This window comes from Emydura macquarii, unplaced genomic scaffold, assembly GCF_026122565.2.
Source record: "Emydura macquarii macquarii isolate MOO-44397 ecotype Brisbane River unplaced genomic scaffold, CSIRO-AGI_Emac_v2 contig_587, whole genome shotgun sequence".
Lineage (NCBI taxonomy): Eukaryota > Metazoa > Chordata > Testudines > Chelidae > Emydura > Emydura macquarii.
The window spans coordinates 1,246,486-1,263,260 of record NW_027130724.1 but is presented as its reverse complement, the minus strand read 5'-3'; the positions used below and the strand labels follow the sequence as shown (position 1 = coordinate 1,263,260).

General features: G+C 47.0%; 1 protein-coding gene across 1 annotated transcript in view; it reads right to left on the bottom strand.

Annotated features, from left to right (window-relative positions):
* The window catches only part of LOC137148007 (solute carrier family 9 member C1-like), a 192,392-nt gene that overhangs the window by 15,470 nt on the left and 160,147 nt on the right, over positions 1–16,775 (bottom strand). The window contains exons 14-15 of the mRNA XM_067540414.1: positions 14,017–14,165; positions 6,047–6,172 (exon numbers count right to left, since the gene is read on the bottom strand). Of these exons, the coding sequence (XP_067396515.1) occupies positions 6,047–6,172; positions 14,017–14,165 (275 nt within the window). The remainder of the gene's footprint in view (positions 1–6,046; positions 6,173–14,016; positions 14,166–16,775) is intronic.

Sequence of the window (16,775 nt, the reverse complement as noted above, 5' to 3'; positions counted from 1 at the left end):
TTGAGGCCCATAAATATTTATTATATTTGCCGAAGAGGGCCTGGTGATTAGCTACTCTAAACTGCAGTGCCGCAGTAGAGTAGATCTTTCTCCCAAATAAGTCTAGCTTCCGGCCTTCCTTATCCTTGGGAGTGTTCCCCTGGTTCCCCTGGCAGTCTCTCTGGTTGGCCGCATCGACCACCAAAGAGCTTGGCGCGGGGTGGTTATAGAGGAACTCGAAGGGTTCTTTGGGAACGTAATATTTCCTCTCCACCCCCTTGGACGTGGAAGGTAGAGAGGAAGGGGTCTGCCAGAGATTTCTGGCAATCTTCATGACATTGTCATGCACCGGCAAGGTTGCCCGTGATGGCCCACAGAGCTCGAGGGCCCAAAGAGGGGGTCCTCCTCCTCGGACATGAGCTTGAACTCCATGCCCAAGTTCTCAGCAGCCCTTTTCAAAAGGTCCTGGTGGGCACGGAAATCAAACAGGGGGGCCCTGTGATCTCTGGCCGCCGCCTCGTCTGGTGATGAGGAGGAAGAGAGGGGTAAGGGGCCAGTGGAGGGTCCCTCCCCTGGGTCCGAATCTTCCTCCGAACCCTGCCCTTGAGTCTTAGGGAGAGGGGGCATTGGGGGGGGCACCGCAGATTGCGTCGATAGGGAACCCTGGGGCATAGGGGCATTCCAGGGCCCCCAATATGGCCACTGCCAAGGCGCCTGGGCCCACCCAGGGGCTTGCAGGGTAGGCGGCTGCTGTCTCGCGGCCCTCGTCACCCGAGCCTCCCATACGTCGCTTATTCCGCCGACGTGTGGATCGGTCCGAAGAGGATGATGTGGACCGGTGCCGACGCCTACGGTGCCGGCGATAAGAGGAGGTCGGGGATGATGACAATGTAGAGGACCTGCCCTGGCGGCGAGATGACTTGCGGTGCCGCTTACCCCCTCGAGATCGAGAGCGGTGCCTACGATGGCGACGCTGAGGGGACTCCATCCGCCCAGTCGTCGGTGCTGGGCCCATCGGTGCCGGCAGGGGCTCTTGAGCTACCGGTGCCGCCGGATGCGAGCCGCTGACTCTTGACGCGGCCGACAGTGACCGGGATCGGTGCCGGGACGGGGTCCGCACTGAGATTGCGAGCCCGAATTACGGTCCCTGCTCAGGTCAGAGCTGGACCTGCGGCGGCTCCGGCGATGAACTTGGGACCGCCCACAGTGCCGCGGTGCCGAGTCGCTCGACGACCTAGAGTCGGAGCTCGGAGGGGAGCCGACGCTCTCCACCCTCCTTGACCGTCTGGAAGGAGACCTGGATTGAGAGCGTCTCCAACCACCGGGACCACCCAGCGCGGGTTTGCCCCGAGACGCAGGTCCCTTGTCCCTCGGCCGAGGGGGGGACGGAGGCGTAGGCATGGCCATGAGGGCTCGTGCCGCAGTGAACGCCTCCGGCGTCGACGGCCCTTGCAGGTGCACTCCCCCACCCCCAGGAGTCGGGGGAGGCAACCCGCGCGGAGACCCCGGGGCCGGAGTAATCTCCACGGCCCGTGGCTGGGGTGTCTCCGTACTCCCTCCGCCCTGCAGGGGCCGGGGGGAGTCTTTAGGTGCGGCCAGGGGCCGTGCCGTCTTCTTCGGCCCCTTCAAAATCTGCTGCGGTGCCGAGAGCGGTGCCAGTGGGGGGGCGCTCCGCACCGACGACACACTCGGTGCCGACGGTGACCAGGACGGCTCGGAAGCTGGTCGGAGCGCCGACTCCATTAGGATCACCTTTAGCCTCGCGTCCCTTTCCTTTTGGGTCCGAGTCTTAAAGGATTTACAAATTCGGCATTTGTCTCGACGGTGTTGCTCACCAAGGCACCGGAGACAGCGGTCATGCGGGTCACTAACCGGGAAGGCTTTAGTACACAAGTCACAGTTTTTGAAGCCTGTAGAACCCGGCATGACTCCAAGAGAAAAAACCCCATCCGGGGTTCTCACTTATCACTATAACTAACTAACTTATCTAACACTATAACAACTATTCAACTCTAAACTCTAAAGAACAGTAACAACAGCTAGGGAATGAGCTACTTGCACACAGCAAGAGGCGATAGTTCCAGCAACCGTCACAGGTGGAAAGAAGGAACTGGGGACCGCGGGGCCAGCAGCGCCCTTTATACCACGATATGAGCGCGGCACTCCAGGGGGTGCCTGAGCTGGCCCTGCGGGGCTTGCTAGGGAAAAAGGTTCCGGGAATCTGTGCACTGGGCGCGCACACACCTATATTGGAATGCATATGAGCAATCACTCGAAGATAGAAGCACAGTGTAGAGAGGAGTTGAGCAACCCTCAGTGATGAAAGAACAGGTTTAGGACTACTTAGAAAAATGGACATGCACAGAGTCCAGTAGAGGGCAATGAAAATGGTTAAGGGTGTGGGGCACATGACTTATGAAGACAGACTGAGGGAACTGAGCTTATTTAGTCTGCAGAAAAGTGTGGGGTGATTTGCTAGTGGTCTTCAACTACCTGAAGGAGGGTTCCGAAGAGCATGGAGCTAGGCTGTTCTCAGTGTTGGCAGATGACAGAACTAGGAGCAATGATCTCACGTTGCAGTGGGGGAGATCTAGGTTGGATATTAGGAAAAACTTTTTCATTAGGAGGGTAGTGAAGCGCTGGAATGGGCTACCTAGGGAGGTGGTGGAATCTCCAGCCTGAGAGGTTTTTAAGGCCCTGCTTGACAAAGCCCTGGCTGGGATGATTTAGTTGGGGTTGATTTGAGCATGGGGGTTGGACTAGATGACCTCTTGAGGTCCCTTCCAACCATAATCTTATATGATTCTATGACTTCACTTAGAGAAGAAGCAACATATGAAACAATGCTCAGGAATATATCTCTCTCCTAGGCAAAAAAGGGGGGCTAACAGGATGTCTGTCATTAAGTAGCATTTACTGAAGCTTCATAAGAGAGGCAGGTTTTCAAAACTGGAGATTTCAGTTCTGCCATATTGCTAAAGCCCCTGTATGGGGAGGGAAAGAGGTGGGGTCTAGGTCTAAAAATAAAATCTGACTAATTTTTTGGGGTGGTGATGGTTGTGCCAATGGGCCAAAACACTAGTATGCACTATATAACTAGCTATACTAAAGACTAACTAACATTAATTGTAGCACAGTGCACAAAGAAGCAGATGGACACCAGTGGGTTTCAGTTTTGCTGCCATAGGTGGTAAGAAGGAAATGAGGGACAACTGGGCTTGCTTTGCTCTTTATGCCCTTGGTTGGGGCACACAAAGACATCTAGGGTGCAGGCACAGCCCCAGTGGACACTGCTGGCCAAAAGAATCTGATTTTGCACGTATAGGCTCCATGAGTACCAAGAGTGGAATCTACATGGCCAATTGCTCTAAGAACGATAATTATTTCTCCTATATACAGCTGAGGGCAGGCTATGATAGTTTCTTTTGCTATAGCATCAGTCTCAAAAAGTTTGAAATCTCCATTACAATGTAGCGAATACACCTGCTTCCAAGACTGATTTGACAGACCCTATTTTTAAACATACATGCAGTAAGTGTGCCTGGAAAAATGCAACACACCATATTTCCTGCAATTTGGATACAGATTTGATAAATGCCATACTAATGGACAGTCAAACATACAACTACCTATTTTTATAAGTCGGTTCTCATTTATATGTGCAAATACAAGAGACTAATGATGCAAGTCCATGTACTTCTGTTGCATTCATGTTTGAAATTTTTTCCAAAGAAAAGGTGAAGCAAAGCTGGACAAACAATAGTTAGTCTATGAAGATCATCAGCTATTCAGAGAAGAATAAAATACTCACTTGTAATTATTTTTTCTCAGGAAGGATTAGTTTGTTTCCCAATTTCAAATTTGTGCTTCCAATGCACAAAATGTTTGGAATGTTATAAGCTCAAAACTTAACTCTGACTAGTTAAACTGCCTCAGCAGTAGGTGGCATGTGCTTGCCATTTCATGAGCTGTAACAGCCAGAATACACTTTGATAATCTGTTCTTTTCTTTAAAACAACTGCAAAATCCTCTCTGACTCTACAATGAAAATTAATGGGTAAGAAGAGATCTATTATTGAATAGCTGGCTGATGTGAAGGATCTGCCTATTAGAAACATAAAAATTGCCATACCGAATTAAAACAATTATCCACTTACTCCATTATTCTCAGAAAGTGGCCAAATGCATCAAGTGAAGGTGCAAGAAATTTCATTGTGGAGAAATAAGGAATAACTGTGCTTTGCAGTGATGTTGTGATGAAAAAAAAATATGGTAAGCCCTGAACCTATCTTTAAAAATCAGCTTAATCTAATTTGAGCTACAAACACTAAAATATCAGGAGTATAATCATACAATTATTCTGTGACTTCACTATTGGGCTCAGTTAAGATTGAGTGACTTCTGTGCATTTCCATTTCTTACCATGTTTGAACTTACATTTAATTTTAACTCTGAATTTCCTCATTTTGGGGATAATTAAGGTTACTTACTTATAACTGGAGTTCTCCACGATGCACTCTGCATAGTCACACTCTTGGGACTTGGGCCAACTGGTGTAGTAGGACAGTAGAACCTTCAGGTTTCAGTTCCTGTTAGGACCCCTACCCCCTTCTCCCTGACTCGAGTGCTCTCTGAAAGCATGGGTATAAAAAGGGCTTGGTGCCTGTTGCTGCCTCAGTTCCTTCCAACCACAGCAGCAAAAGAATACAAACCTCTCCGAATCTCCTAGCAATCTTCCTGGCATCTGATGCACATGTTCACTATCTGAAGTGCTCAGGGGAAGAATTAATCCCTGGCACATTGTGCTATCTGCAGTACATTCAAACCTCGGGCGGCAAAGAGAAACAAAATAGACTTTAGGCTCTTCTATTACAAGAGGCCTTGTCAGTCAAGCCTCTTGGATCTGATAGTTCTAAAGGATCCAGCTGCACTGGTCAGTGCAAGTCCCAAGAGTGGGAATACGGAGAAGAATTACAACATTTTTGTAATTTTTTTTAAACTTAAACTTAGACCGGAATGCAGGGTGACTCCTTACAGCATAGAAACATTGGAGCTCCCTATGCAAAACCTTCACCTAATATTATTATTACATAGCACTAGTCTCCCTAATACCTGCCTTAGACTCCACCAGCACCAGAAAGCAGCACCATGAGAAGCCAAGGGACGGAGGAAGCAGCCATGTGCAGAGACATCTTTGGGGAGGGGATGAGAAGGGATGTGAAGGGGCTAGGAAAGGTCAGCAGGAATGTGCGTCAAATTGGGGGGGTAAGTGGTGATGTGCTGGGAATGGGAGGATCCATCCAAGTCCTCCATAATGATGTCCCCATGTTACAGAGAAGGTGTTCACCTTTCCCAGGAGGGGATAACACAGAGGAACTAATATGTGACTATGGAACTTTTAAGAGCAGTGACAGTTAGAGGCAATCCAGGTGCCAAGTCATCTACGGGTGAGATTTCCTGATACAAGTATATAGTTCGTCTCATGCCACTGACTCATTTCAACCAACAGAACTGCAGCATGCACATTGGCCAGTGAGGGAATGTTATGATTGGTTATAATCTAATGTCATGTCTCCATTTAAGAATGAGCTGAACTATTGTTATATTATTGTATAATCATAAAAATTTGATATGCGGATTATTGATAATTTAGCTTAATTAGAACCTAAATTCTTCAAATATACATGAAATTGCAGTGGCATTAAATATAAGAAAAGTTCAAAGAATACGTTTTATTTCATTATTAACATCATTTGGGCCAAAAGAAAGATTTGACAAGTGCTAAATTTCTTAAAGGGCCCATTTTAAAATTAGGTTTTAAATCAAACTAATTAAGAGATGCACTTGTAAATTCTCAGAAAATTAATACAATATTAAAAGAATAATTGTGGTAAATTTGGGAAGGATATGCTGCATATTTCATAGATAACAGAGATTGAATCCCTTTAAGTGCAGAACTCAACACAGCTGTAACTATACAGTCAATATAAACATCTCCATAATATTTGACTTTTGAAAACAGAACGTTATAAAGGACCTGTAATCATGTCAGGAAACTAAACGTTACCTGGATGAACTCAATTTGGTTCTTTTCATTTTCTAGCCAACTGATATTGTGTAAAAGCTCCTCTGCAGTAGGTGGTGCAATAGTAGATGGAAGAGTTCCCAGTTGTTTTTTTTTTAACAGAATCATCTAAACAAGAAGAAAAAGAACCCTTACGTAATCGAGATGCTTTAATTTCTCTTTGTTCTGAAGATAAACAATTTAAGCATGGATTATTCCCTACTGAACCTCTTCATTCTGAAACGGTATTTTCTCCATATAAGCCTTCATGTTATACTGCCCTTTCTTAAGTAGTGCCAACACTAAGGGTATGTCTTCACTGACGGCGGCAAATTCACTGCCGTCAGATCGATCTGGATCAATTGAGCAGTCAGTGAAGACCTCCTCAATCGATCCAGAAGTCGATGCATTAAAACCACTCCCTCAAGTGGCGCAGCACAGTGAAGATGCCGCGTAGAAGAGGAGTTACGAAGTCGACATGAGTTATGCAAGCTACTCTGCATAGCTTGTGTGACTCCCGTCGACTGCCACCGAATTTGAAGGTAAGTGTAGACCAGGCCTTAGACCACAATCCTACAAAGATTTACACATGTGCTTGACTTTCCACACTATGAGTAGTCACACTGAACTAAGTCTTTGCAGGACTGGGGCCCTACTTTGGCCTGGGTGGTGAACAACTGATATTTTCTACCAGTTCTCCATTTAAATGGTCTGGCTGATGGAGTGGGGAAGGACTGGATAAAGTCAGAGCTTTAAATCATCCAAGTGTGTCACAATACAGCTCTGCCACTGTACTGCTGGGTGACCCTGGACAAATCATTTCACCCATCTATGCCTGTTTCCCCATTTATAAAAGGGAGATAATGACAAGTTACTTACTGTGTATAGTAACTGGAGTTCTTTGAGAAATGTTGCCTACATGCACATTCTACTATTAGTGTGCACGTGCACCTCTGTGCTTGAGTTTGGAGTCTTTTGGCCGGCAGTGTCTGTATGACATGCATAGACCCTGCAGTTCTTTGTGCTCCTCAGCAAATGCATAAAAGGGCAGAGTGAGCTAACTGTCTTCAATTTCCTCTCAACCACAGAATCCCAGGTTTCTTTGTTTTTTCCCCAAAGGAACTCTGAGGTAGAAGGAATGGAGGGCAGGTTGTGGAATGTGCATTTGGACAACACATCTCAAAGAACTCCAGTTACTGTGCAAGCTAAATAATTTCTCATTCTCCTTTGAGTGATTCTCCATATGAACATTCCAGTATTAGTGATTCCCAAGCAGATGAGCAGTACATTGGAGGTGGGAGCGTGTAGTTTAAGAAATTAATGACTGGGAGCACAGCCTTGCCAAATGCGGCGTCTGACCTGGAGACTTTGGTAAGTGCACAGTGCTGTGAATGTGTGAACAGATCTCCAGGTCACTGTCTTGCATCTAACTGGGATAGATACATTCTTTAGTGAGCCTATGGAGGCTACCTGAGCTCTCAATAGAATCAGCTTTAATACCAGTAGATGGGTCCTTCTGTGTAGTCTCATAGCAAGTCTTTGCACTGTCAGATCCAATTAAATAAATGTTGAGAAGATATGGCTTAACCCTTCATCCTCTCTATGATAGCCACAAAGGACATGTCTACACTGTACACTAAGCCTGGGCTCTGACTCAAGTTTGACCCCAAGCCTTCCTTCCATCCTATACGCAAATCCATCAGACTTGAGTCAGCAAGATCTCAGGACCTGGGTCCTAGTATCCTGCTAGGGGACTGCATCAGAGCCTCAGTCCCACTGTGACTTGGGTGCAAGCCCTGTCATTCTGCAGTGTGGATACAGCTCAAGCTGCAGACTCAGATCAGAAGGTCTGTGTAACGCAATATGGATGCAGTAGGAGAGCAGTGAGATCCAGCTCCAGCAACTGTAAACCTAAATTTACAATGCATTGTAGATGTACCCAAAGAGTTTTGGTGAAAATCTGAACAGCTTTGTTCTCTGGGGATAGAATGCCAGGATCCCTTTGATACCTAACGTGTGAAGAGCTGCCTCTGTTTTAGCAATGTGAGGTCTATGGAAGAACACAGGTAAATGGATTTCTTGTTTAAGATGGAATTCTGTGATCTTTGATAAAAACTTGTGGTGTATTCTTAACAATACTTTCTTTGGGTAGAAAATATACAGGGAGGATCAGCCATTACTGCTTGCATCTCTCCTACCCTCCTTGCTGAGATAACTGCTACCAAGAATGATGTTTTCAGTGACAAGTATTGAAAAAAAGTAGTAGCCATCAGTTCAAAGCTTGGACCCATGAGCACTGAGAGAAGCAGGTTGAGATTACATGGAGGAGGGTCACTCCACTGGGGGAAGAAAGGCACTAAGTACTGCCAGGTGTACATGAATAAAGCTGAGAGCTAAGCCTAATGTTTCCAGGGAAAGGAGATAATCTAGAATGACTGGGTTGGACACTGTGTCAGGAGAATGGCAGTGGCGATGGGCCCTTTCCAGGAAGCGATGCCACTTCCCCTGGTAGCATGATCTGATGGACTCTTCCCTGCTCTGGTTAAGAATCTGCTGGATCGGGTCAGAACATGCACGGTGTACTTTAGATGCCCATACAAACACCAGGCCATGAGGTGAAGGAAGGCTGGGTTGGGATGCCTGAACCTGCCTCAATCCTGCATGAGAAAATTGGGAATAACTGGAGACTGGTGGAGAGCTTCAGGACGTCTGTGAACTAGAACTGCTGGGGCCAGTAGGGTGCTATGAGGATGATGGTGCCTCTGTCCCAGAGAACTTGAGGCAGCAAGGAAATGGTGGAAAAAGGCATATTGAAGGTCACCCATCCAGGGGAACAGGAGAGCATCGTCCTGAGAGTCCCTGCCTAAGGCCCCTGTTGAGGAGGACTTGGGGAGCTTCTGATTTATTCATGACATGAAGAGGTCCCATCACGGGTACCCCAATGTGTGAAGAGGTTGGTCAGGACTGTGTCATGCAATTCCCTTTCATGGTCTATACAGAAAGTCCTGCTCAATCTGTTTGCTCGGGAAGTCAGAGCATGCAGGAAGTACACAGCCTGTATGCTCATCTGGTTTCTGATGTACCAGTTCCACAGGCAGACTGACTCAGCGCAGAGGGAGTGAGACCTACCTCCCTCACCCCCTGCTTGTTGATATTGTTTACCATGGTGATGTCGTCTGACAGGACCTGTACATGGAGACAGCATATGAGGGGAAGGAAGGCTTTGCTGGTGAGATGGACCGCCCTGAGTTCCAGGATGTTTAAGTGTAGCCTAGCTTCCCACAGTGTCCATGTGCCTTGTAACATGTGGTGGTCTAGGTGAGTGCCCCATCCCATAAGGGAGGCATCTGTCACAATGGTGGCCTTCAATGTGGGAGGGCTGACAGGGGTCCCAATCATGATTTTGGATGGATTGGACCACCAATTGAGAGCAGCTAGAATGTCTAAGGTGACCCTGGAGTTGATGTGGTCCCTGGTTGGCTTGTAGGTCAAATGGAACCAGGCTATAGGAACTGCTGGTGGGGTCTCGCAATGGTGTCACATAGGTGCGGACTGCCATATGCTCCGAAAGAGAGGTACTGGCAGACTGGGGTGGAGCTTGCGGCAAATGCGGGTGACCAGGGCGCTCATCACTGAGAACTGGTCTCTCAGGAGGAAGGCTTGTGCAAAGATTGAGTCCAGTCTTGCCCCTGTAAAGTTTATCGTTTGCATGAATGACAAAACAGACTTGCCTTCGTTCATGAAGACCCCTAGGGAGGCCAGGAAGCTTTGAAGAGACTGGATCATGGAGACAACTTCTTGCCATGATTGCACCACTAGAAGCCAGTTGTCCAGGTAGGGGAATACCATATGTTTCTGGCATCTCATCTGGGCTGCTACTATCATGAATACCTTTGTAAAAACCCTTAGTGCTGTTGCTATGCCAAAGGGAAGGATGAGAAACTGGTAGTGTTGGTGTCCCACCACGAAGCAAAGGCACTTCCTATGAGACAGGTGGATGTCCATAGGGAAGTATGCATCTTTCATGTTGAGTGCTGTGACCCATGCTCCCTCCTGGAGGGAGGGAATTATTGATGCCAATGTGACCATACAGAATTTCAGCTTCCTGATTAATATATTTAGTTGATGAAAATCCAGGATGGGCCTCCGCCCTCTGCCCTTTTTCAGGATGAGGAAATATGGTGAGTAGAATCTGCCCCACTGGTACTGAGGTGGGATGCCCTCTATCACATCCTTGAGGACCAGGAAGTCGGCTTCCTGCTGAAGAATCAATTAGTGGGAGGGATCCTCAAAAGAGGGTGGGGTAAGAGGGTGATGAGGCAGGAAGGAAAGAAACTCTATGGAGCATCCCTGATGGATGATCTCCCAGTACCCAATTGTTCAAGGGGATGTTGCCCCAACTGTGGGCAGAAGGCAAGGTGGCCACCGATGATTATGGGCATTGAGATAGTTGGCATCAAAGATAGCTCACGGGTCTCGACCTGCATGCCAAAAGACACTGAGCCTGTGTCTGGGAAAGGGTCAAGGAGATGACAGGGCTAGGAAGTGGGCTCTCTGGGACCTCTATTGCTTCCCAGGGAGATTCCAGTGGCTGTTGGTTGCTGTGGTCTGAAGGGCTGCCTCTGCCGGTTCCTCCTAGGAGATCGGGTGTAGATTTCCAGGGATTGCCGAGTGGAATGGGAATCTTCCAAGGAATGCAGAGACTTTTCCATTTTGTCATTAAAAAGATTGGGTTTGTCAAAAGGTAGATCCTCAATGTGTTTTGGACCACCCTCAGGAAACCAGAAGGCTGAAGCTATGAGTCTCTGCACATCACAAGTTCAGTGGACAAGGAATATGATGCAGTGTCAGCTGCATCCACCACAGCTTGGAGGGCCACCTTAACCAACAACTTCCTTTTGTCCACCAAGGCCTGGAACTGGGTCTGGTTGTCCTTAACCTCTGCCAGCCTGTTGTATGTGTTGAAGTCATATTTAGCTAGCAGAGCCTGGTAAATAGCTATGCAGAACTGTAGCCCCACTGAGCAAGAAACCTTCCTGCCCAGCAGGTCCAGTCTTTTTGACCCTTTGTCTGCTGGGTGAACTTTTGCAGGCGTTGAGCCTACTCTGCAGCTGTCTGAATGACCAATGAATTGGGGGCCACATGCATGAACAGAAAATCAGCCCCTTTAACAGGCATAAAGTAGCATCTCTCAGCTCTTTTCGGAGTGGGGACACAATGCCAGTGTGCCAGACTATCCAGGCTAGTCCCAGTATGGCCTCGTTTATAGGCAGGGCCATCCTGGATGGTCCCTATTGCTGAAGGATGTCCAGGAGTTGACATTAGGGAACTGGACTTTCTCCAGTGGAATTTGTAAGTCATAACCACTGCAGAAGTCCTTGGTACTGCCAGTAATCATCTGGCTGAGAGAGCAGCAAAGTGACAATTGCCTTATCTAGTAATGAGGAGGCTCTGGTCGGAACCAATAGAACCAGTGGTACTGATTCCAAGTCTTCCTCCTCATACACTGGCTGGTGTGCAGGGGAGGAACAATAAAACCCTTGTGACTGTGCTGGATGTCTGTGCTATGAGTCCCAGGGGCTCCACAGGGGCCGAACAAAGGGTCCATCAGTCTGGGCAACCCCAGGGAAAGTGGTACTAGGCTTCCATGGGGGGGGTGGGGGGGGGTGTCACAGCTGGGCAGATAAGGGTGCCTCAGCTGTCTGTCCAGGCTCTGGCAAGGCGGTGGCAATGTTTGGTGTGGCTATGTCCTGGGACTCCTCTGAGTTAGATAAAGGTTCCATCAAAAATGGCAGGACCATTGGTATCAGAGGTCCCCGCTCCATTAGATGGGGAAGGGGCCTCTTGTGCAGCAGGAGCAACAGTTAATCCTCAGTTGTGGGGACATCCTGAGGAATGGACCGGTCCAAGAGGCACGGAGACTGCAGGTATGGCAGGAATACTTCCTCCAGTTATATGAACTTCTACATACATCCTGGAGCCTGTGGGGTGCCCATTGAGACTCTGGAGGGACCTAATTCAGCAGTCAGAGCCAGCCAATCTGCATATTGGCAAGATGGCACCAATGGAGCATCCAGAGCCACTCTCGTAGACAGGCGCTCTAAGTGTCCTGTATCGAGGTCACAGGTAGTACTAACAGATCCCACTTCTTGTTTGCCTTACCTTCCAGCCAGAGTTCACACATGACATCTCACCCAACCTGGCATGGCCCAGAGAGGAAAAACATCTCTTATATGTAGTCTGCTTCAGGATCTGCTCTTATACCTGTAAGAGTGTTTCTTACTCTTGTGGTTTGGCTTGTCCTTGTGCTTTGGTGCTGGTGGCTCCACACCATGGCTCGTGCTTGGAGGGGCATTATTGGTAGGTGGATGCCACTGTACCAGGGGTGGGGGAGGGATGTCTCCCTGGCTAGGACCAGAGTGCATCCAAGGCCTCATTGCCTCTTCCATCAGGAACTTGAGAAGTTGAAGCTCAAGGGCCCCTATAGTTCTCGGTGGGAAGATGCTACACTCCACCAAGATGTGAGCTTTGACCAGACAGTAAAGACACCAATGATTCTCATCACAGATGGAAAAGGAATGAGGGCAGGAGATGCAGTTCTTGAAACCTGGGATCCTGGGCATAGTCCCCAGATGGTGAGGGCTTGTGTCCTCTGACCAGGGAGGATCTATACTATACTGTTCTATGCTAAACTATCTTAACTAAACTATAAACGATAAAAACTATGAAAAACTATTTAGAAAAGTGTACAACAATTCACTTATTGAGATAAGAGTGAATGAGGAATAGAGGTTATGACTCAGGCCATGCGGTAGTAAGATGGAACTGGAGTGACATCAAACCACATGGCCCCTTATGCCCTCAGTCGGGAGCATGAGGAGACATATTTTGCATGTGTGGGTCAATGGACACTGCTTGGAAAAAACTTCCGGCTCAGGTGCATGGCATGCATGCACTCCCCCACATTCTAGTTGCAGTGCTCTTCGCTCAGATTCTCATGCAGTCCCATGCAAGTGGCTGGAATTGCATACTAATTTAGGGAAGGAAGCCTGGATCATAGTGAGCAGCAATACTAGAAGTGCCAAAAACCCTTTTGCAAAACAGGCTGGTGCTGAGGCCAGAGTTTTCTGGACAAAGGGTGCTGGACAAATACAGTGCAGGAGCATCAAATTAAAAATTGTACCGAAGCACTGAAAACCAAGGTCTTACTGTTTAAACAAACAAACAAAAAACCAATCAGTCAATGGAGAAAATAAAGAAAGGATACATGAAGAGCTGACACAATGCTAAAGTCACAAAAATTCAGGTGCTCCTTCTCTCACCACAGCCAAGAATGAACTTACTGGAATGTCTGGAAGTATTTCTACTATATGTGGCATGATATGCAATGGCCAGTAGGGAGTACTGGTTCATTTTCTACCCTACCACCACTGATGTTAGGAATAAAATATTCTATGAGGGTAGATCTACACCATCAGTTAAGTCGATCTAATTTATGTCACTTAGGGATGTGAAAAAGGCACCCCCTGAGCAATGCAAATTACAGTGACCTAGGCTGCATTCACACCGGCGCTATATCGGTGGGAGACACTTTCCCGCCAACATAGCTTCCACCTCTCATGGAGGTGGAGTGATTATGCAGATGGAAGAGCTCTCTCCTGTCAGCATACAGCATTTTCACCAGACATGCTACAATATAGACCTGCTGCAGTTCTGCCAGACTCAGACCAGGAGGCAGAGACACCAAGTGCAAGAATCCTGGTGGATGGTTATATTTAGATATTTGTCATTTCCACATTAAAAGTTCTTTTAAACATGCTACTTAGACCAACCCTTTCCAACCCTCCAATTTTGTGCTTCTGAGAGGTGTCATCTGGCAACTTACTGACAGTGCATTTACAATGGTAGCATGACTGAAAGCCATATATTCAGCAGCTAATTTACACATGAACACTCTGAAATGTTTCTATTACCTTTTGTAGTTTGGCTCCTTCATTTTTATCAACAATTCCACCAGATATCAATACTTTAAGAGTTTCTGTAGCTGTGTTTAGCACAGTTTGGACTGCCTGTTTGGTTTTCACAGCAGTAACAATATCTGGATAATCACGCTGCATTAAACCTAAAATAAATAAGAAATATTCCAAGTTTTCTACTTAAGTATGCTTTCAATGGTAACACTTAAAGGGAAATACTAAATATGCTTGACAAATCAATAAAAGAAAAATTACTTTGTATAATTCCTTGTCATAGTTGTTTCTTATTCACTTTTATAGAAAAAATCCTTCACCTAAAGTTCTATGTCTGTATTTACCATGAAGAAGGAAGCAAAAAAAGCCTATGACATTCATCTTCCCCTCATATAAGTCTGAAGCAGATGATCTTATATATGAAAATCAAACTCCAATATTGTGATTTTGGGAGAAAAGTTATTTTTGTTCTAAGTAACAAAATACAAAAGGGAAGTATAAGCATCTGCCTGTAGAACAGGAACTGCTGAACAAAGAACTGTTCATCTATGTTACATGACTAAGTTTATGCACAACTGGTGTTCTCCTATGATATCAGTTCCAACTTTTTGCTGGCTTTGTGATTTTGTATTATTGTTGCCTTGGGACTTTTGTCAGATAGTTGAGATAATGTCTGTGGGCTGATTCAGCAACATCTAAGATTTGCCATCTACAAGCAACTAACTCCTAGTAGGCCAGTGAGTACATCAACGTTAAAACAGTGGAACTACAAAAAAAAATGGTTACTAACCTTTCCTGAACTGTTGTTTTTTGAGATGCATTGCACATGTCCATTTTATGTTAGGTGTGTATGTGCCTCGAGCAGTTGCCAGAAATTTTTCATTCAGTCGTACCTATCAGGTAAGCTCCAGCGCTATCTGGTGCTGTGCGCTCATGGCACCAGTGTAAAAGAACTGACCATCCCCATACTCCCCTCAGTTCCTTCTTGCCAGCTATGACACAGAGGTAGGAGGGTAGGTCACGAAATGGACATGTACAACACATCTTGAAGAACAACAGTTATGGTAATTAACAGATTTTGCTTCTTCGAGTGATTGCACACGTCCATTCCACATTATGTGACTCCCAAACAGGAAAAAAGGAGGTGGGATTGGAGTTCATGGACATATTGAGTGTATTACAGCTCAACCAAACCCGACGACATCCCTGGCCTGCTGGGTGACTGTGTAGTGGGAAGAAAATGTGTGCACTGATTACCATGTTGCCATTCTGAAAATGTTCTGGATAGGGACCTAGGCAGAACACCACTGAGGAAGCTTGCACCCTTGTAGAATGGGCAGTCAAGACAGCCCCCTTGGTAGGACCCCTGCCTGCTCATAGCATGTGCGAATGCAGGCTGTAATCCAGGATGAGATCCTCTGAGCTGAGACGGGAAGACCCTTCGTCCTGTCAGCTATCGCCACAAAGAGCTGTGTGAATCTACACAACGGTTTTGTCCTCTTTATATAGAGCACTAGGACATATCTAACACCCAGTGTGTTGAGATGTTCCTCCTCCCAGTTTGTGCAAGGTTTCAGGAAGAAAACTGGCAGAAAAATTGCCTAATTACTGTGAAACTGTCTTCAGCAGGAATGCACAAGTACCTTGTCCTTAAAGAAGACTGTGTACGGGGGTTCTGAGTTAAGGGCCAGAATCTCTAAGACCCTTATGGCTGAAGTAAGAGGCATTGGAAAGGCCACTTTCCAGAAAAAATATGATGGGGCACGTCACCAGTGGCTCAAACAGGTGTCCCATGAATTTTGATAAGACCAAGTTTAGGTCCCATGGGGGCATGAGTTCCTGAAGCTGTGGGTATAGTCTTTCTAGGCCCTTGAGGAAACAGATGGACATTCTATGGGACAAAACCCTGATTCTCCCTGAATAGCCTTGCCCCTTGGTTAAGGGTTGTTGCTGCTAAAGGACTTTCCCCCCTAGACAGTACTTAGTGTCAGCTTCAGGTAACATACTCCCTTCTGCCCACCCGCATTGCTGACACCAGCAGTATCAATAGTGCCAGCAAGTCTTTGACTGCGATGAACACCTCCGGGGTGGGCAACACTGCGATAGTCCTGGAACCTCACTGTCCCTCCAGCACTGGCTGGTCTGTTACCAGACTCAGAGTCAATGGCCCGACTAGGTAGCACTCTGCTGCGCTTCCTGTGCTTGGCCATTTTCTGAATTGGGGAATGCCCCCTGTTGGCCAGGTGCTTCTTATGTTTCTTTCTTGGCACCAGGAACAGTGCCGAGCCTCTCATGGTGGGAGGAGCACTCCGCACCGATGCTGAAACACTCGGTGCCAAGTCCGGCCAGCTTGGCTCTGAAGAGGGTCTGAGTGCCTCTTCCATCAATAGGAACATCAATCTGACCTCTTGATCCTTCTTTGTACAAGGCCTAAACTTCCAGCAGATATGACAACAGTCCCAGGTATAAGCCTCACCCAAGCACTTTAAGTAGCTAGCACGCAGGTCATTCAAAGGCTTAGGCTTCCACTAACAAGCGAGAAGCCCCAACTAAACTATGTAAAAAAAGCATTCAGCGTCCAAATGAAAATAACTAACTAGTGAAGAAAGAAATGGGAAATAGATGAAAAACCAAGACAACTGAGTACAGCTTGCCATAGCAAGAAAATCAGTTCCAGCGACTATCACGGATGGCAAAAAGGAACTCACTGGGGTGTTGGGTCGGCCAGTCCCTTTATACTGGCGCCGTAGGCGTACGGCACC